General features: G+C 44.9%; 1 protein-coding gene across 1 annotated transcript; it reads left to right on the plus strand.

The window, feature by feature from the left end:
- Positions 1 to 1,455: 1,455 nt before the first annotated feature.
- plekhn1 (pleckstrin homology domain containing, family N member 1) lies at positions 1,456 to 13,057 on the plus strand. The gene is made up of 16 exons (XM_068748163.1): positions 1,456 to 1,613; positions 3,136 to 3,226; positions 3,373 to 3,528; positions 4,596 to 4,676; positions 5,141 to 5,231; positions 6,662 to 6,795; positions 7,051 to 7,200; positions 8,036 to 8,116; positions 8,236 to 8,311; positions 8,561 to 8,706; positions 8,844 to 8,987; positions 9,607 to 9,849; positions 10,600 to 10,755; positions 11,004 to 11,249; positions 11,469 to 11,520; positions 12,297 to 13,057. The coding sequence occupies exons 1-16, from the start codon at positions 1,540 to 1,542 to the stop codon at positions 12,479 to 12,481; spliced, it is 2,106 nt and encodes a 701-aa protein (XP_068604264.1). The 5' UTR covers positions 1,456 to 1,539; the 3' UTR covers positions 12,482 to 13,057.
- Positions 13,058 to 21,943: the final 8,886 nt, after the last annotated feature.

Below are 21,943 nucleotides of genomic sequence, written 5' to 3' on the forward strand. Positions count from 1 at the left end.
TAAGGATCCACACCCACACGAAAGATAGAAATCAAAGATTGTCCACTAACTACTCGGCGGCCGTGTCTGTGCTCACAAACATGTCGGAGGCGTGTTATCTGCATTCTGAAGAACAAAACCTACTCAATGCGAATCATCTCAGCAGCAGCAAAATGCAGGCTCATGAAAGCAGAGGGATAAACTGCGTCACCTGTCTTATCTGCATGTGCTGATTGAACTAAAGGCAGCGTCTTTGCTTTGATCCTCACGCCCACATGCGGACCAATCAGCATTAATTGATTGGATTACTTTGCACACAGGATCCACAGATCGGTTTCAGAGGACAATGGTGCATTATCTCAAAAGAGGAATGGTGCCCACAGCTCGACAGTTGGCTCTGCAAGCTGCTGACTGTTGCTGCCTCAGGTGCATCCGCCTGAATAATCCGGCTGTGCAGGTTCCCGTTGCCTTAGATCTCTGCATGCGCTTCGTTTCACTGCACAGCACATTATCGGCAGTGACACTATCGATGAGCAACACCTCGGTCCGGGCGGTAACTTATACGTAACTTAAAACATTGGGATGAAAAAGTACAAATTCTTCCTTCCATTGGAGGATTAGCTTCATGTTGGCCGTGTAATTAAACGAATGCCCTTCTCTAGTAGACTGTGCACGCTGAGAGACACGGCATAAACACACACTTTCAGTAGATTTTTTTGTTTTGTTGGAATGAGCTTACGTTTTTAGGGGGAGGAAAGGAATAAAGTCCTTGTATGCAAAGAAGACATGTTTCCATACGCCTCCTGCCTTATGAAAATATGTGTGGTTGCATACAGCAGCTTCCTGTTTAAACGAGCCTCCCTTTCCTCCCTTCTTCCCACCGGCAGACGACTGCACTGAAGGAAATTCTATCTCTTGCTCACAGTGAAACAATAAATAAGGCACCAACACAATCAAGACCCACCTACATATATATATACTGTATATTCAACCTCTACCAAATGTTTTCTTTTTAAATTAGCTGAACAAAATCAACAAGGAAAAGTAGAACTTCCCAGTAACGCATGTTTCCTGATGTGTGAACAAATAAGAAATAGAATTCTGAAGGCTGACGGCATCTTTCATGTCCAGACATGCTGTGTGTTCTTGCGATGGACATCACAAACCATCCGGCATGTTTAGTGGCCACTCGCTACACCTCTGCCCCAACAATGAGCTCCATTTGGCTGCTGGAAGGTGTGAATCGGCACACTTCCAGTCTAACCCCTCTGTCTTTGTTGTTGGGATTGATCTAGCAGACAGAGGAGGTGCGAGTCCTGCTGGTTGCTCACCACACACACACACACACACACACACACACGCACACACACAGTCTGTGACACAGCACCTAGACTCCACCCCTCTGTACCAAACAGGCTCTATACAGCCCTCACCCTGCCAGTCCCTCTCTCAGTACAAGTCTGCCTTCAGCAGGGAAAGCATCACACTCCGGAATACTCGTCATCCATCACAGCAGGACTACAAGTTGAGTTCAGAGCGGCGCAGGAAGCCCACAGCATCATGGGAAGCAGCATGTCATGTGTTCCCCAGCACAACTTCAGATTCTCCGGCAAGAGTTTCATACGCAGGAACAGGTAAAGCTGTTCAGGTGTTCTTACTGGACTTGTGTTTGGCTTTGATGATATTTCATGCCCTTGACTAGCGCTGGGTTTTTTTAGACTGTGTGTTTCAGCTGGAAGGAATCCCTGGTATTTCTCAGGGTTTGAGCCGTGGGGTGAAACAGAGGTTGTGAATTTCGTTGAGGCCAGGGTCAGGATCAAATGTTAACACAGGATCTCGACTGGGTGCTGCCCGTCTAGCCTACGGTATCAGTGATCCAGTCATGGTGTGACTTCTTTTGCCTGGTCACCAGCTGCCAGGGACTCTGGTTTCCCACCAAAAACAGGAAATGACCATAAAGCAATTCTTATTCTTCTGCATTTTAACCCCCCCCCCCCCCCCCAAATATCAGAGAAAAGCAAAGAGAATAAAGAGTTTAACCTGATAAATTAGGTAAATTCATTATTATTAATGTCATTATCATTATAATAAGTCAATAGCGAGGAGTGATTGATGTATCCTGTTTGCTTTTCTCTGATCCTTGAGGTTTAAATGCCTGGACATGTTACACTTGGTAGGTACAGACCGCCCTGCTGGACCTCCAGTCTTGAACCTTGTGCCGTGTGATGGGCATGGCTTTGTTAAACATTTGCCACGAAGCGGTTGGGATTCCTGCCACAGAAGCAAGACTAAAACTTGCTTTCAAGTTGGTCGGTGGTTCCGCATTAACAACACGCTTTGCGTCCTTGTTGTTGCCCGTGTTAGCCATTTGCCCCTTTTCTTTTGGAGCACAAGGCCAAACTCGGGTAATAGAAAGAATCCCAAAGCGGTGACAGCAGAGGATCTGGGCTGTCAAAATTCATTACGCTACTACCTAACTGCCATTTACATTCCTTTTTCACTCTACTACAACTGCAAATTGCCTCAGCGTGAACGTTAATCACATTCTCTCTGCACAAGGCTGCATTGTTAAAATGGTTGCAGAGGAATATCATCACTCACTTCACTCTAATCAATGACTGATGCCAGACATGGACGATAAGGCAAGCCTTGATTCCCGTCATGCAAACAGAACTCTGTTGTTGCAAGGAGGAGACTGGAAAGCACATGTGCTCAGATAAGCCGATAAAACTACAAGCTGATATTGTAAAGGCAATCTCCAGCTCTTATAATGTATGCTGTGGGGGGGCTTCCCCATAATGCAACACTAATGGTAACACACGAGGGTCATCCAAAACAAAGAGGGACATTGAAAGATGATTTTTGCACGCATTTCTTCACAATCAGAAACACAAGACCTGATTGTTCTTATCGTTTCAATCTCTGACACTGATGATTGAAGACTAAGGAATAAACTCTATGACACACATATCAAGATACAAAACTGCAGCTAAAAAAAAGGAGGATTCGGAATCACTCTGGAAAAGGTCAGCTCTCCATCTGTCTACTGCAGAACTCACATAAACAGGAAATGCTACTATTGACACTGTTCAGAAGAAAACATAAAAGAAAGGATAAACATTTAAAAGTGGATTTTCTTCTCTCTCTCTTGTGCAGCAGTCGCCTATTTCGCAAAAACTATCCCCAAGAGGGACAGGAGAAGTCGAACAGCATTATCAACATCCTGTGCACCGTCACCCCCAGGAAGGTAAAAACCTCTCATCCTGCACGCCAGGAAAACGGCTCTCTTATGCAAACATGGGCGCAAGGCTGATTCCAATTGCGACATCTGTTTTTTTTTTCTAACAGCAGGTTTAACTGGTTTCATGTCTTGTCTAAAATTCACATTTGCAGGAAATGTCCCATAAAGATCTGCAGACCATAGAAAACATCAAATGGGACCCTCCCTACGATCCGGTCAGCGGCTGGAAGAAAAGCAGCATCAATGTGAAGAATTACGGACGGATGATTCACAGCTCTAAAGTTCGTTTCCGCTTCGCCCACTGCCAGGTGAGAGGAGCAAATAAACATTTTAATGATGGGGGGGGGGGGTACCAGCAGGAACCGCCAACAAAAGAAAACAACACTAAAGCTGCACAATCCTCATCGTGGTCATGGGATCGGATTCAAACAATGACCAAGCCTATGATGACACATCATGACAGTCATTTATGAGAACTGTGTCAAAACAAAACAAAACAAATAAGGATGTTGTTGCGGCTGCCGAGCGCTCATAAACTTGCCGCTGGCATTGACGTGGTGGCTGGCGGTGAACAATCCAGTCAGTTTTCCATGAAGCGAGCCGCAGCCTGTGTTTGGACACGCTTGCTGCTCCTCAAGTTGCGAAACATCCCTGGGAGAAAACCTCAGGGTAGAGAGAGGAGGTTCTCTGATCCCAGGGATTGATAGACGGCACACCGGCTCCTCGCTGTGAGAACTGCAGCGTGACACAACGGGAGATTGATGGAGCGAATGGCGTCATGGAGGCAGGAGAATGCATTGTGTTATAACGGCGACTCGCGTCACAGAGGAAGGAAAGGGGTACAGCTATTACCCAAGAGTTGACAGAAGGGAACTTATGAAACATCGAGGCTTGATGACTTTCAAATGAAGGCTGCGGTTAATGAGGAAATCCCTGCATTTCTGTGGATCATTGTCCAACATCAGCGCTTCCCAGGCTGGAACATCTCAGGCCGCTGCTCCGTGAATCAGCCGATGATGCATGAACAAAATGTTCCAAAGTTTAAAAATGAAAGAAAACCCCCCATCTAGCCGGTTTTCATGAATAATTAATCTCATGAATCTTACTAGGCTGTCCTCAGGGACAAACATAAGAAGAGGAATCAGAATACAATGGGCTTGTGTGCATGCAGTGCAAAATCTCGTCAAAGCTCAAGCGGCTAATTCCACAGACGTGTTTTATGTGTGTGAAATCAGCGACTGCTACTTTGACTGGACTGACTCCAATGAAATACAAGTAGTTGTGTTAGAGCTTTTCTTGAAAGACATCCTGTTATTTCTGACTTTTAGTGTCCTTTAAGACATACGTCCTTTAACGTCCCATGTCCTCTCTGCAGGATGTACACGACTGCTACCTGGATCTCTTCCAGACACACCTTCACTTTGTCTCCAACAACCCAACCGGATTGACGTACCAGGTGAGTTTCATTTCGACACACAATCCTTTCAAATCCATAGTTCCTCAATATCCAGGATTAATTTGATCATTAACAATTCAGATTAGGCCACAGCTGTTAACATCTACACCCAACCCCCCCCCCGTCCTGTCCTGTCCTGTGTTAGTAAACAGAAAGTATGACGGGATAGTTCTCCTGCCTGAAACGGCTGAGACAGCCATTAATCATCATTTTAATGTGTCGAGGGTTCAACTCTGTTGTCAGAAACAGACAGCAAAGCACCTGTCCAACGCATTAGTCACAATATCAATGACTTCAAATGAAAAGCAGACGTGAATAAGATCATCATCTTACTCTGACCTCAACTTCTCAGTGATTAATGGGAGCATCTTGGACGTCACAGTTTCACGTGGAGCTGAATGTGTCGTAGGCAATGCTTCGCCGTGTGAAAATGTGTTTTTTTATTGTTGTTATTTTGTCTGCAGGGAACTCTTCCATTGAAAGAACTCACCATCTGCAACCTGCAGCAGAACTGCAACCACAGCCAACCCCAGGAATTCGCCTTTCAAATAAACGGTAATTTTGACTTGTTTGGGGAGGAACGCAAGCGGCTGTTGGCACCCAGCCCTGGAATGATATCGTCATCCACTTTGGGTTTAATTAGCTTCATGGAATTTGATTATCAATGGCTGAGAGACAGAGTTAAAGTAAATCAAAATGAAGCTTCTCAGATCCAACTTGCTGGTTTTCACGCTATAGCATTTCCTCTGTCGTCGCATTCCAGTAATTCAAAAGGTGCCGTGACCCTCTTCACCTCTGTCCAACCCTAGACTAACTAGAGCTGAGCCCCCTTCACCCTCGGTCAGGGGGCCCAGGACCAGGCTGAAAGCTCTGCTTGTTAGGCAACAGGTGCTCCCCTGCTCTCAGCCCAGCTGCCCCGCTGCCTTGTCACTGCCTATAATCTATAGCACATTCCAAAAACTACTTAGGTTAATGTCCGGGGGAAATGCCACTTAGCTTCTGAACTGTGAGAGAACAAAAACAATGTAACCTGACTTCTTTTCATTAAGTGGGAATAAGCTGCTGTAATGGCTACAAGTGATTGGTCTTCACTTGGGAACCAATAGAATCAATGAAAAAGGGATTACTATTTAAAAACAAGGGAATCACCCGGCGATGAAGAGTATAAAGTTTCTGTTTGCATTTCCTTATCAGCAGCATCAGAATTTTAAATGGCTCCATACTTTCTGCCCTCTTCCCTTCGACATCACAAAATGCTGGATTCAATCTGTTCTCTATTTCAATTTCTGTTTGATATACTATTTCAGTTGCTTTCATTATTCAGAGCCAGAGGTAACATTGATGGGAAGCATGATGGAATTCTGAGTCGAAAAAAGAGTCACTATTTCCTTGGTCAGACCCGAATCACTGAGCAAAGAATATGAATCAGCGTTAGCGGGAAAATCCTGAATGTGAGGGAATGAGGAAGCAGACGCGGCACGGGACGGCCTATAAAAATGATCAGTGGCCGTCACATGGTTTTAATTCAGATGCTGTAAAAGTTAGATGATGTTAGTTTAACAATGGCTGTCAACAGCCGAGTCTGGAACATGAACTTACCAAGAGGCAGTAAGCGAACTATGCTCCCAGTTTTTATAATGCAAAGCCGTGGGGCTGGTGAGAAATGAGCTATCTCTGCTGGCTATCTCTGGTATGTGTGGCGCTGATAGACAGAGGCAGATTCCAGCGCTCTTCATCCAGTGTCCTGCTCATTCCTCTTGGGGAGGCATTGTGTGGGAACAGGAAGCTGCTTTGACTTTAAAATACCAACTGAAGCCGGTCATAGGGGTTCTAGCATGAGAAACACGCGTTAGCATTTACTGTATTTAATATACAACGTGTTCTAGACGGTAATGATTCACCACCAGGGTAGAAAACGCTCTCGGAATGCTAAGTCTCGATAACGCTTGCCCTCTTTTTTTGCGTGTGACCTTTGCACCCTGCAGGTGTCAGTCTGAACCCCATCGTTGTCTACTGTCCCAACCAAGAGAACATGGACTTATGGTTTGGCCTGCTCAAAGAAAATATTGAGGCCAATGGAGGGACTGCATTTGCACCTCAAAACTACAGCAGGGTGAAGGTAGGCTCGCCAACGCTTGAATGTCGATGCTCCATCGCTTCCATTAGCATCAGGCTACATAAAAAGATCTTTAAAGGGTTAAAGTGCCGCCTCCACACCCACAGGCGGGGAATCGGTGGTTGTAACAGAGATGTGTCAAAAGAAAAGAAGATAATAAGTCATGCTTAAGCGGTGAAAAATAAAAATAAAAATGTTTAAATACGCTTCAAGGGGTACGCTGAGTTCAAATTTGTCTCCTGCTTAACCTCCCTATAGGTAAACCAGAGCAAGTCCCCCGGGGGCCGAGAGGAGCTGAGGAACTCCATCAACAGAGAGCCCATCTACGAGTGGGAGGGATCTCAGCGCGACAGCCTGGGCACCATCAGCTACGTCACCAAAGCCCGACTGCAACACCTGCCCTGCCAGGTACACCGTCACTGCTGCACATTAGCAATGCGTCTCATCGCTCAGGGAGGAGTCAGGCACACTCTCTGGCTCGTGCCTTTTTATGGAAATACACCACAACCCACGATGTGGTTTCAAACGCTGGGAATGTTTCTCATGATGAATCCAAACCGAATCATATCTGCTCTAAAACCCAGGTGACTCACATTGACTTTGGAATTGCGCAAGTCACGCATTACCTCAACACAGTGTGAGGATAGAATGAAGAGGGCGGAGTCCATCTGTAGCCGTCTTGCACAAATAACCATTATTTCTATTTTGCAGTCAAGGTGTAACATCTGCATCCAAGCGACGAAAAAATCAACTGAACAAATCAGACTTAAATAAATAACGCTGATAAGACGGTAGCCAATGAAAGCAGCGGGTGATGTCAGCCTGCACTGACATCACTATTTAACCCCATCCCTACTGAAGTGGGTGAGATTTAGGGCCTGGGTGTGTGAGCGGCATTTGTCTGGCTCACGCAGCGACTCACCTCACAGCTGGAATGTCAGCTGTCTGTCCGGGCACACCCTCCAAAGAGGGAGAGGAAAGATAAACTCTCAGTCTGCTGCACCTTTAAACGCCCCACTAACCGGTTTGATGGGTTTATACTGGTTGCATCGCAACAGAGTCTAAATTCTTAAGTACCGTTGCAGACCTCATGGCCTCTGCGGTTTATGCTTTTTCGTGGTCTGATTTTAATGGATTGAACCATCTGGTCAGATTCTGTTTTGTTACAATAAATACTCCAAGGTTTAGAGTTAATATTACGGTTGAACTGGATGTGCTCATTTGATTTACCTTGCGTCCTCAGGAACAGAGTGACAGGTTGCTGGTGTTGTATCCTTCGACATTGATCATCCTGTCAGAGGAGAATGACGGCCTCTTTTACAAGGTGACTCCACTTCACTGACCTTTAACTCTGACACTAAATCATAATTGTGCTGTGTGTGTGTGTGTGTGTGTGTGTGCAGAGAATCAAGACACTGCTTTAACAAGTCATTATGATTGCAGGGAAAACTTCCTCTCAACATGATTACTGTGACCACGCCCTGCCAAGACGTCAAGCCCAACACTTTTATGATTGAAGGTAATAACCATGAATCAGTGAGCTGCGCTACTTTAAACATTTAAAAGGGGTTTCAATGAGCGGGCATTCTCAGGCATGTTTTAGTCTACGTGGCCTTTCCATGAATTTGCTCACGTCACAGAGTGTAACCCCCCCCACCCCCCATGAATGAGCTGGTTTTATCCCCAGAATGACAATCTGACCGTAGCACATTCCAGCGAGCGAACGGAGCGAATGACAGGCTTTGTCCTCCCTCTCCTCTCGTCCCAGGGAAGCTGATCAACCCCATAGTGGTGTCGTGCCTGGATAGGACGGAGTTTTGTGAGTGGATGCAGCATTTCAAAGCTGCCGACGTGCCCGTTCTCAGCCCTCCACCCCCCGTGTACGACATCATCTACACCCCGACGCGTCGAGAGGTGAGACCCACCCTCCTTATGGTCATTACCCAAAAATGACTGCGTTCTCAGCTGTAAATGATCCACTGACTATTCAGCAAATCTGAATGGTAGTCTAAGCATGTTCATTTATAGCATTCGCTCCTGTTCATCTCCAGACTCCGCAGTTTGACAGGTGGCGCGAACACTGCCAAAGACAAGCAGAATTCAGACAGTCGTCCGTCGGCCATGCATCCCTCAACCTTCAGTTGCCCATTCAGGAAGACAATCCTGTCTCGCCGGGATACTCTGAGCCCCTCTGTGTAAGTCAGCACCGAGCTGGTTCTCAAGATCCAGTGTTACGAAACATGCAAACCAAAACCCGACGACATATGCACGGGGGGAGGAGTTATCTGATGTGATAGGAGGAAGTAGTGACCATATATTTGTAACTTTGCAAAAACAGAATTTGAGCTGAAGTGAAATGTCTTTGCGAGTTTAATGATTAAGTAATGCCTCGGAGAAATCAGTGCCAAAGGTTCAGGTGGTGTTTCCCAGGCCGCTCGGTTCATAAAAACGTCTGCCCATTAAAACTATTGAGTTTAGTGAAAGAAACCCCAGTTGCACATTATGCTGACTCAGCTGCGAACGGTTTGCTTGTTAACTTCAATAACCTAAAATAACGAAGCACTATCATGCTTTATCAGGATATTGACCACACACTCCCTAAGCAGTGGGTCAGGAAGTCCCTCCAATTAGAATATATTGGCAAGGACTCGGTGCTTAGAAGACATGTTTACCTTGTGACCAGAGCAACAGCCAAGTTAATGAAGCTCTCACAATCTAAACTGTGTTTACAAAAAAAGCAGAAGGCCGGAGTTGCCTGTGTTTTGAAGTCAAAATTAATATGTGTGTGTGTGTGTGTGTGTGTGGTCTCTACAGTACAGCAACAGTCGTCCCTCCTCCATTGAGACAGCTCGCCTGGGCAGCAGGACCAACAGCGTGTCCTCGCACACCAGGCCGGAGCATGGCCGAAGGCCTTTGTCGCTGCGCTACTCCTCCCCCCAGCGCAGCTCCTACCTCCATCCCATTGAGAGCGCGGTGCTGTCTCAGATCTACAGCACACCGTACCCTGGTCCGCACCGTGCCAACCCACAGCTAACGGAGAACGTCCCACTCGTCAAGGTAATCCGGTCTGGAGGCTAACGTGATAAACCAAATATTCCCTTTGAGATGGTTGCCTTATTTTACAAATCGCACGTGCAGTAACTAAAATAGAACGACCAAGCACAGTTGAGAGGTGTCAGGATGCGTGTGCGCGGTGTTAGCAAACAGGTGGCGTTTGTGCTTGATCCGTAACCGGGTCGTGGGTAGTGCTGGAGCCTATCCCAGCAGTCTACGGGCGAGAGGCCAAGTACACCCTGGACAAGCCGCCAGCTTATTGCAGGGGCCTCACACAGACAGACAATCATTCAAACGCACTCTCCCACCTATGGACAATTTAGTGTAACCAATTTGCATGTTTTTGTTGGTGGGAGGAAGCCGGAGAACCCGGAGAGAACCCACACAGACACGGGGAGAACATGCAAACTCCTCACAGAAAGGCCCCAAGTTGGATTAGAACCTGCGACCTTGTTGCTGTGAGGCAACAGCGCTCACCACTGCGCCGCCGCCGCGCTCCCTGCTTATAAATTAGCGACCTACATTTCTTTGCAGTTCAGTGCACTTTATACAAAACACTGACAGCTTAAGGCAGAATCGTCAGCCAACAGGTTGTTTCCGGCGTTAGACCAAACCCTGTGTTTCATGATCGGATCCTGCACTTAAGTGACCCAAGACTGAGGGAGAGAGAAAGGCTAATGTGGGGATGGATGTTCACCTGGTGGTGCTGTGTTTTAGACTAAGTCCTGATCTCTTTGAATCTTTTGTGATCAGTCCAACAGCTGGAGCACCCCTCGGACAGCCCTGAACTTCTCCCAACCCCTCCCCCAGCGCCACTCGGACATGTCTGCACCCCGGCAACCGCTGTCGCCCCTGTACGATGAGCCGTGCAGCCCTGAAATCTACTCCTTGGAAGAGGCCGGTGTCATGGTTAGTAGGTCAATGCCACTGATATGCAGGTTCAATTTAAACCTGCGCAGCCTGACTGATGCCAAGCAGCGCACACATGCACATTTATGCACTAAGAAGGTTCACGTGGAGTCAGTGCATCCACCCACACACATGTAGTAGACTGCTGGACTTGCATGTAAAGTTTAACTCAGAGGTTGATGGTTCCCCGCCCCGTTTTGCACTCTTGTACTTGCCATGGTGACACGGTTCCTGCTGTTATTCAACAGGAGCAGACATGGCAAGAGCCGATTCAGCGGCACCAACACCAGCAGGGCCCTCCGCTCCAGCACCGTCCCCTCCAGCTCTGCACCCCTCCCATGGGGAAGCGCAGCAGGAGAAGTCTGATCCTGACCAACCCTCAGGGACAAGGTCCGCTCCGGGAGAGGCAGAATCCCGAAGGCCAAGCGGAGCTGAGAGCAGAGGCCGTGTCGAGGCTGAGGCTGCTACCGACGCCTGGCCAACTCCAAGAGCAGGTGAGAAGCACGGACACGCTCGTCTCCCAGGACACTCTGGTTTCTGGAATGCTGCCGTAAGGAGAGCAGGTGGTAGCTAAGCATGTGTATGTACTTGTTCTGCAGGTGATATTTGATCAGCGGTACCACAGATGAAAGGGACCATTTAAAGAACGGGAGAATGTTTCTTATTACTGATCACAGGGAGTAACTTTCTTTTGTTTTCACATCTGTTCATAGATCCCCCTCTCTCTGAGGAACACCTCCCAGATGCCTTACGATTACTCATCAGGTAAGAACTGGAGGCATGCTCTGCCCGCTGTGTATAAAGACTCAGAGTCCAAGTATGATCTGCAGTTTCCAAGAAGTATGATGCACTTCTGTTTCCTACAAAAACAAAATCAGTTTTTAAGCAATTAACAACAAGCATCTAAAGAAATACGGTCCCACTGAGAAACTATACAAAGTGTTTCATAATATTTACTCACAATTGCGTTAGGAAAATCATTCCATTCCTTTCTAAATGCTACCAAATATATAGACAATACTAACCTTCTTTCTTCTCTTCTGACTTTTCAAATTAAATTCATCGGTGTATGCCTTTTTCAATGGAATGAACTTGGTCAGCATAAAAGCTGAAGGTTAAATGTTGCAGAAGTGAATGTTGGAAGTGCTAAAATGTGCCGGTGAAATGGAGCTCAGCGCAGCTTTAAATGCCATTTGTGCAGATGTCTCATGTGAAGGAAAGCCAGTGTAAGAGAACACGGTTTCACAGATGGTGATTGATAGCGCACTTGCTCTTTGATCACCAATGAAACTAGATAACTACGTTTGACCTGGTACTTGTCGCTGCATTTTGCTTTTATTTAAAGATGAAATGAATCCTAAATACCAGCGACTAGACAGAACACAGAGAATATAAATAACAAATGTAGTTGTAGTGGTTGGTGTAGCAGTGGCATGTCACACGACCGGCTCTGGGACTGGGTCCAAGTTTATTCATTCAGGGTGAGGTCTGCCGTTCACTGTTTGAAGCTGAAGCCTTGGAATCTTCTCGCACCCTTACAGATCTCCACACATACCTTGAACCGACGGAGCCAGATGACCAGGAAATAGACTATGACAACATTTGGGAGTACGACTGCGATACCGGAATGATCCAGCCAACGTCTGGAATTTCGGCACACCGGACAGGATTAGAATTTGAGGCCAAAGGCCTTGCTGCCATGGCAACCCGGCAGCGATGGTCATAAAACAAAGAAACAGCCCAGGACCCGTCTGGACGTGTGCAAACAATAGATGACTATCAGACAGATAGTTACGGCCTGAGTTCCTCCTACTGCGTACAGTATGAACCATCAAATCAACCAGCGTTGCTGGGCCAATGAGCGGAGCAACGATGGATGCAGGCATGAAGATGACCGGGATGAAAATAAAACATCAATGAAGTGATTACTGACTTCTGTTGTTGATATGTAGCAGTCAAGAGGAAAGACAGCAGCGTGTAGATACTATATATATATTAATGTAACATAAAATTGCACACAAAGTTTCTTGTGCACTGGAAGAAACTTTTTTTTTTACATTTTATTTTATATATTTAAGGTATTTCTAACATGCTGTCCAGTTTTCTAATTGTAATAATTTTTGTTTTGTTTAATGTTTATGGCTATACAATGCATTCCATTTACATTGTTGAGGCGAATAGATGTCGCTTTATGATCGTCTCAAAGGTGCTAATACTACAGAGTACTGACACTGTGTGACCTTTTTTGATTTGTGTTTGAGGTGTTAACTTATGTTTGGCAATAAAACATAAATACAAATAATGAAGTTTGTCTTTTTTTTCCTTTTTAAAGTAATTTAAAAAGCTCATTGTTTAGCAGAGTTTACAGTTCCCTCTGTCTCTGCTCTCATAGTGTAACAGATTTGACTCTACCTACTTGATACTGTTCAGCGCTGTGCAGGAAACAAAGTCATTAACTTCAGGGTAAATGTGTTGGAGCTTTTAGCAGAGCCAGATATTCCCCTCAGGAGTTGCCAGACACAGACAGACGTTGACTTGAACTCACCAAATGACTCTAAATGAGGATAATGTTGCTCTGTGATACTGAATACTGAACTGCATTGCCCACATAACATGAATTATGCCTGTAATTGCATCAAAGTTTAACTTTCTGTTTGTGCCTAAGCAGGATGATATTTATGGGACAACACTGCCACCTACTGGAGACAATACGCATTTTGCTATGTTCTTCACTTCACTTCACTTCACTTTTATTGGCTTGTCCCTCGGAGGGCAATTTGTTTTACAGCAATCACTGTTCTGTGCATTTCTGTAAAGCTTAATATTGAGCAAAAATCAAGTGTCATCCATACATGGAGGTCACGGTAATGTCCCCGGTTCTAACGTTGCCATTGCAATGCGACAATTCATGCACATTTCATACAAATACATACACAGCATATACTTAGATTTTTGTTGGGGACTGTATATTATACAAATATATAATGTACTGTACAGCAGTGTGTGCATATATGGTCTTACCTTTACTTGTAAATGAAGTCCACCGATTCTTCTGGACAAAATATCAATGACTTTGTTGTAGAAGTCTTCCTTATCTTCTCTGAGTTTTAAAAGTCTCTCCGTCTCAATGGAGATAATTGTTGTTTGAAAAGAGCGACTTATCTTCCGTCCCGACGTTTGAAGCAAACCTTTTTTGACTGAAAGTCCAGTTTTGATAATTTGTTTAGTTTTGATATAGCATCTACTACATCTTCCATTGCTGCGGTGAAAAGACTTCCTCGTTTTGAACTCGGTATTTCTTCTTCTTCTTCTTCTTCTCCTTCTTCGTGACTCGCGTATTTCATCGACGCCTCTGTCTTGAGGAAGAGGTACTGTCTGCCTCAGATTGTGATGTTTCACTGTGGTTTTATGTCAAACCATTAAGACTAAATACATTATAAACAGCGAAATACATTACTAAGACTATTAAAAATAAGAACATATAATAAAAATAAAAATCTGCGACGTGCAATCTGAACATCGCCGCACCTCACATCTTTTGCATGTATTTGAACAGGAAATATGCAGATTCAGATATTTTAATTTCTAAAACAGCGATTTGATTTTATTAAAACGATTTACAGATCAGGTCAAATTGCTTCCTTCCGCTGCTGTTGAACTCACAACAGACTCGATATTTACGCCTTTGCTCCCAAATGCCAAGATGTTTATCTCTCCACTTAATCTCTGAAAAAAAACTGAATTAGTAGTTTCCTATTTTTCGCAATAAATGAAAAAAGTATAATTAAATGGTGAGATATTTTTAGAAACCTATTCATTTAAAATTCATTTAAAAAGAGGAACAAAGACTTTCTATGGTTGTTGTGACCGTGACAGAATCTCAAACTGAGGTGATTGTGTTTGTCTATTCTTGAAAGTTTTTTTGTTACAGTTGTGACCTCTGACTGCAATGTTACCTAAACTTTGAAAGTGATCTAGAATCTAGGACCTCTTCTGGATCATCGCCATAATTTAATTATCTTTTCCTGAAAACTATATTAAGATGCGTCAGCAACTTTTCGAGTTATGTTGCTAACAGTCAGAGATCCTCGGAGGTAGCAACGACAACCGGCTAAGGGCCAGTGCCCCCCCCTGACAAGTTTCTAGCTCAGACGGTAATGGTGGGTGGGATTGTTAGCAATTCTATGTCCCTGATGGTTAAAGGATTTGGATCAGGTGCCCTGCAGCACTTTTCCATCAGGCGAGTAGATGTTTTAAAGAGTTAAGTAAAACAAAGGAACACAATCTCTGCTGGAGGATGTAGACCACTCAAAAGGAGCAAAGCTAAAAATCTACCCGTTTCCCTCTAATAAATGTGTCTCATTTGAAAATCAAAATTAAATAGTCATAATATTTGTATTTTTGTATTTATGACAAAAAGCATTTCAAGCTCTTTGTTCTGGGATCTTTTCTTCCTCTCCTTTATGCACTTTAGTTTTGATTGTTGAAATTGTAATTTTATAAATCCTTCTCATTTCAGAAAGACAGATGAACAACGTAATCCTTATTTCAAGTCTGGTATTACCAAGGCACCACTTTGTGGACTCTTTGGCCCCTGGGCGGTTGAACCTGTGGCACAGACGCTGGCCTTAGACCTCCTCGTCTGTTTGAACGGGTGAATGTGAAATGTGCAGCAGCTTATCTCAGGACAGGCTGAGCCTCTGTTTACAGCTATCAGTCAGGCTGAGTAAAGACAATGTGACTACAGGCTCGCCGCTGCCATTAAAAAGTCAATGGCATCAAGAGATTGTCGGCCCTGATCTCATTATCGGCTGTTACTGCACTTAACAGGTCTACGTAGCTAATGTGGCTTAATTGCAGCTGAGTGTATTCATTAATAATGACAGACTCCTAGTAGTGATAATAAAAAAAGAGTCTCTCATGAGTCGACATGAAAATACCTTTCTGTATTTTAATGAAATCAGAAGGGATGATTCGTCATCGTCAAAGTCTCCTTTTCACAGCAGGTTAAGTTTTGAGTGTCACAGACTTTAAAAGGCTAAATTTGGGATATGCTAACATTTGTGCTACAGACACACGTCATCCAAGTTTCCTTCACAATATCAAACGACAATAAGTTTTCGCATCGCCCACTTTCACAGGCTGTAACTAGAGGCTTTAGTTGCCTGCTTTTCATGACTATGGATATTTATGAGAAAACAGACCCACTAATTAGCCAAATAGGCTGGGCTGCTTGCCCAAGAGGGCCCTTTCAATTCATCGGCTGCTAAAGGGAGACGAGCCAGGGCCTGTGTTGCTGCTGCACCTGGGGCAGCGGGCCGGCTTGACACGGGTGGGAATCTGTTTCCATCAACAGGATTAGGCTCTTATGAGTCAGTTCAGTTAAGAATGGAATCTGTTTGAGCTGTTTCACAGAAGCTAAAGCGACACAATTTCATCCTAATTGTTTAGCACGTCGGCCCGGGCAATTCAAAGCCCAGTAAACAACACATTCAGCAGCGGCTCAATGGCACTGTGCTCAAACAGAGAGGAGCTGGAGCACGGTGCCGTTACCAAGCACCGCAGGCTGGCGGCATCATGTGGGTCAAACAAGGGTGGAAAATGTCATTAGAGTAAAGGGTAGAAAAACAGAAAGCGGGAGACAAAGAAAAAGAGGCCTATTTGGGAGCTTTGGAGGCTGTTTAGAAAGAATATTGACTGTTCAGCAAGAAATACCACACAGGTCGATGTCGACGCCATTCAGGGGGGCTTGGCTGCGTAAACAAAAGGGAAATTAAGTGTTTTTTAACCGCTTAATAAATTATTCAATTACAGAGGGCATGCAGATGAAATATGAACTACTGTAAAGGTGGCCTGACTCCTCTTTAACCATGCGTTTATCCTGTTAACATGATAGTATAATATATATATATATATACTTATATATACTTAACTACTTTTTCTTCCAGAGCATATTCTGTCTGAATCAAATTCTCGAAATGGCCTCTTTTCAACTATTCCAGTCTCTTTGCATCATGTAAAAGAGCCGTGGCTTGGACCAGTTATTCATCAGAGCACATGCGGCCTCTCATGAGGATTACTGCATCCTGACAATGTTGAGCTTGATCTTTATCCTCACCTGACATGGCACCGACAACACAGTTCTCAGGTAGGTTTGGAATTCGCGATTCACTAGGGATCAACACGGATATTTTAAGTCCAGTGTATGCCTAGAATTATAACATAACATAACATATGACTTCTGGTTGCAATCCTGAGGACTTTAATTCAAATGCAGTAATTGTTGCCAGCCACACGATGGGGCCAACCACCGTCTGAGAGCCCACAAATGTGACATTTTTGTTTGCTGGTTGATGCAGATGACATGCCATGGTTTTAAACGTCAAGAGAACCAAATCTTATCTGAGCACAACATCAGAATTTAACAATGAAACTTTTTTTTTTTTTTTTACAAAAATCAGATTCATATCTGCTAATGTGAAACCCGTGAGAACAGATTTCTCGTTGCTTTTTGTGCTCACCGAGTCTTGATATTGATTTTTTGTAGACCCTACACAGACATGTCTCAGGGAATCCTGAGGCTGCACTTCCTCCACCGTGTTAAACAACTGATGCCCCCCCCCTACGCTATATCCTCCAAACTAAAGCGCAGCTCTTGACCTCACTGTGAGTATCCCGAGAAGATGCTGAACAAGTCCATGAATAATTACTCTTAACTCGTGTGGACATGTTTTTTCATGAGTTTGCTTGACAAATGTCTGCTTTTACTGCAGCTCTGCTTTTGATTTGTCCAAGTGGTGTTGCCGTACCAATCCTGCCAATAAATCACCCTCAATCTTCCACACTAGGCCTGCAGGAGGAACACGGTGCTGAAAGACAGGCATGCCCGTTTCTATCTATAACATCCAGATGACAGTTTAAATAGAGAACCAAATCCCCCTAATCCTTTGTGTCACGCGATGTGCCGCTCTTCCTTTTCCCTTTTGAATACGTGTCTGAATCCGTAATCAATCACTGTCAAAATCAGGAGACTGACAACAATATGTGTGATCATGTGGGGGTGGGATTAAATAATCTCACTATTTTAATTGATTACGTTTCCTTCTTCCTTCCTTCCTTCTTCTTTCAGTCTTAATTGAATTGACTATATTCTGTTCATTAGGAATTTTGCTTGCTTTTTTTGTTTGTTTTTTTGTTTTGTTTTTCATTGCTGTTGTCGTGTCTTAAAAAATAACAAATAATATCACATGAATCTTTGCTAATTACAGCTCCTGTGTCTAGGACTAACATTTTTGACTCTCCATATCGCTTCTGAAAGGAAACTAGGCCGACTGAGAGCTGAAAAGTTTGACAAAACTCAATGCTGCATGTAGAATCGTCTTTAGCTATTCACAAGTACAATATCTGACTCAAAACGTTCACGCTCCATCACCAATGTGCAGACAAACACATTAGCTGGTGTCAGGATGCTTAAAGGCCCCCAGATAGCTGAATCCTTCTCTCCGTTTCAAGCCTGAAGGGGTTTGTCTTCTTGCACGTAAATCAAATTGACGCATTTCCACCCTTTCTTCACACCAAAGTGAAAAACAGCTGCAGCGGTTGTAGAACAGGCTGAGCAGGTCCACCCAGGTCAGGTGGAGCAACTCGCAGTTCCGGCAGCAGACTTATGACATCGGCTGTAGGTGCGGGGGTCCCTGCCTGGTCCCTGTCTGTACTCTGAGCTCATACGGCCCCCACAGGCCTCATCGGCGGGGCTAATTAGTGAGCCGGCAGCTTCATACTGCAGGACTCCCTTGTTTAAGATGTGGCGAGACTTAATGACACTTCCAAAACTTTCCATATTTAGAAAGTAAAAATGTAGTCTAATTCAAAACAAAAGTTTCAGTATAGGTTTAAACCAGTTTGGGATTATTTATTTCCAGTTTATTTTGACCTTCCTTGAATAGAAAGAACATTTGTGGCTTCTTCCATTCAGGCAGGTTTGTTGCTCACTTTCCTTGGAGACCAAAATGTTACACTCCATCCCGTGTCTCCTTCTGTTTCCCTGCAGACCCACTCCTGAAACGCTGTTGACACTGGGTTAACCATATGCTGAGCTGTGTGAGAAATTATTCTTCTCCTGGTGAACTCGGTGGGTTAATAAGTTATCTGAGGACAAAGAGCTGACAGGCCTTCCACCACAAGCCAAGGGATGTCCTTCCTTCCTTTAACCCAGGTCAACAAGGTTATCAGTGACTGGGGAACAATAGGAAGTGGAAAGACCAATCACATTTAGCGCTGTCACTCACCTCCTGCATGCCAGCACTCGAGAAAACACCTTACTGTTTGGTGTCGCGGCCTTTCCTCATCTCTCATCGTATGTGGTGAACTCAGGCTCCGGTGCTGTCCCCACTTTAGAAGTGTGCGACATGAAACAGCCTTTCGACCTCATATATTATTATTATTATTCACTGTCAGGGGCTGGTCTCAGAGCGTCTATACACCGAGCACATGACCCTCCAGCAGATGCAAAGACAGCTAGAAGTGATGGCATGCTTGCTACTTGTAAACAACAATGAGAAGTAACTGGCTCCCTTCAAGTTCAACTAGCCACCATAATAACAGAAACACACCAAAAAATACGGTCCGACTTGTAACCATGGCAACAGAAAAAGTGAAAACTAGAAGAGCACTCAGAGAGCGCATTTATTTTATCTATATTTTTTTGATTCCTTAACCATGAAAACAAACATTTAGCAACTAGCAAATAATTGTTTTAATTGCAAATCCATTACTTTTGGTTGCAAATCCTTTTTTTCTTTGCAAATCTTTTTTTTTTTTTTATGCAAATCCATTTGTTGTTTGATTGCATGAAAAGAGACACATTTCTCTCCACATGAACTCACCTCCGACTGAGATTCATGCCATGCAGAGATTACTGTTTGGACTTGACGCAGTTCCATTCGTCATCAGAAATGAGTGAGCATGAGCCTCCCCTCCACCAACGCAGCTCAGTGTCACCGTTAGTGGTCCCACGGCAGACGAGCAAACAGCACCGACGCCTCCCCGGCGGGGGCAATAACGAGCTGCGCACCCACCTGGGCTCACATTTACAACGTGTGACTGTGGGCAAATTTCACAAGTTTATTATCGTTAACATTGTAAGTTTTTTTACTATTCAAGTTCTTTCTTGAGTAATGCCTCACCTGGAAGTATTTACAGTTAGAGCTATTACCATGACAACCATGCAAGACATCCTCCTATTCATGAAGGGGCATCCTATACACTCTGGGTCTAATGTGATTTTAATGCTTTTTGGTCATCACAGAGAGCCACTCATTCATACCCCCAGCCGCTCACATCACTTTGAAGGCGCTAGTAGTCCCCCCACGTGCTGCGCAGGCCTCAGGCCGATCATATTTTCAGGTTGAATGTACTTATTGTTGGTTGATTTTCTTAAAAGTGTTAGCTAAATAAAAGCAGGGGCTCAAATGTAAGAAGCGCGCCCCTTTTAAAGTGTTATCTTTAGGCCTGAGCTGAAAGACGATCATGAGTTTAAAGGGTGGCTCCTCCTCAGTAAGAGGAAAGGCGCACCGCACAGTTTACAACCTTGTCAAAACCAGCCTGTAAATCACAGCTGGGTCATGCAGCCCCACGTTGCATGTCTTCAAGCAGAGAGTCTACAATAAGTCTGCCTGCGTTCGCTATGCCCTGGTCGCCCTCACAGTTTGAGTCAGCAGCTGGTGAAAGTGGCCGTTGCGTTCCTGGCGGGCATGAGTAACCTGCCTCTGAACCTCCACGCTGATTTGTGATTGGGCAGCATGAACGAGGAAGGACAGAATACGTGTCTTCAGCTCGTTTGATTCCCGCTAATGTGCATCGCCCACACAACTCTGCCTAGGATCCACTCGCCGCGCAAGGTGATCCAAGGGCAGCTCACTGACGTACTGTAGCAGGGTTGCGTCCACCCAACAATGTAGGACTTTGCATGTTCTCCTTGTGTCCCTGCATGTACTCTGGCTTCCTCCCATATGAGCTGCAGGTTAGCGGGCGACTACAACTTGCCCATAGTTGCGAGTGTGAATGACTGTTGTCTTTCCATGTGGCCCTGCGATAAACTGGAAACTCCCTGCTCCGGATAAACCGCTGTGAATAATGGATGGATGACCAAGTGGAGGAGAAAAAAGTGAGGGGGAAGTTGGAGGAACGGGTACATCCCAGACAGACAGCCTAAAGCGATCGTACTCACGCCTGTCTGGTGTTTCCTTGGTCTATAATCATGCACTACATCATAGTGTGTGTCCGACACGCACACAAGCTACAGTATGTCGCATAGATGTCATATTTTACCCGAGATCATTACACACCAGCCAGGACTTGATCCAACCTCAGCTAAATCTGAGTCTCAAGGATTCACCTGCCACCAGCTCTTAAAATCAAAGCTAAAAGGGAGCTGGCTGAAACACCTTCCAGTATTTCTGTGCTGCTGGCGATGGTGATGTCATCACTGTCCATGGGTTCACTGCAAGTTCTCACCTAATCTTTTACGATTGTTAAAACCACGGCGGACTGTGACACTGTTGTAATACCGACCAACGCCTGTGCACCCGGGAAAATTGCTGCAGTCTGCAGTTCTTCAGCAATCTGCAGCCACAAACGTGTGTGTGCGTGTGTGTGTGTGTGTGTGCGTGTGCATGTGTGTGTGTGTGTGTGTGCCGTCTCCGTCTGACACAAACAGGAATACTCCGTATTGGGAAATGTTGCCGTCTCACTGTTATTTCATCATGGAAGCAATTACCTTAACATACTGTCTGTTCTACTGTGTGGCGCAAAAGGCTTCGCCACAAACACAGTTGTGTTTTTAAATATGTTTCTCCCCACTATGTTTCTAAGAATGGCCGCAACTGGAAAACCCACACAGTGTCTCGGAGCTTCTGCGTTTTTCTGTGCCCACTTTTGAGTCCGTAATCTGGGTCGAGGGGCCTACAAAGACAATATACTTATGCAACTCTGTGTAGTTCACAATTTTAATCAAACTACATTGAGCATGCGGCATGCTGGGAAACAGCCCCCACTGTAGCCTGGGAAAATGCCAGCTTGTCTTGAGAACTTCCCAACAATCATTCCTTTCCTCTGCTCTGAGCTCCCACTGTGTTGTAATATAACCTTAGAAGGGGGCACCGGGGCTTGAGAGGGGCTGCAAGAGGTT

This window comes from Brachionichthys hirsutus, chromosome 2 (genome assembly GCF_040956055.1).
Source record: "Brachionichthys hirsutus isolate HB-005 chromosome 2, CSIRO-AGI_Bhir_v1, whole genome shotgun sequence".
In the NCBI taxonomy this organism is placed as follows: Eukaryota; Metazoa; Chordata; class Actinopteri; order Lophiiformes; family Brachionichthyidae; genus Brachionichthys; species Brachionichthys hirsutus.

Coding starts and splice junctions, on each gene's coding strand:
- plekhn1 (XM_068748163.1), top strand. CDS start 1,540: ATGGGAAGCAGCATGTCATGTGTTCCCCAGCACAACTTCAGATTCTCC. Junction 8,707..8,843: donor ACACCCCGACGCGTCGAGAG/GTGAGACCCACC, acceptor GTTCATCTCCAG/ACTCCGCAGTTTGACAGGTG. Junction 11,250..11,468: donor CTGGCCAACTCCAAGAGCAG/GTGAGAAGCACG, acceptor ATCTGTTCATAG/ATCCCCCTCTCTCTGAGGAA.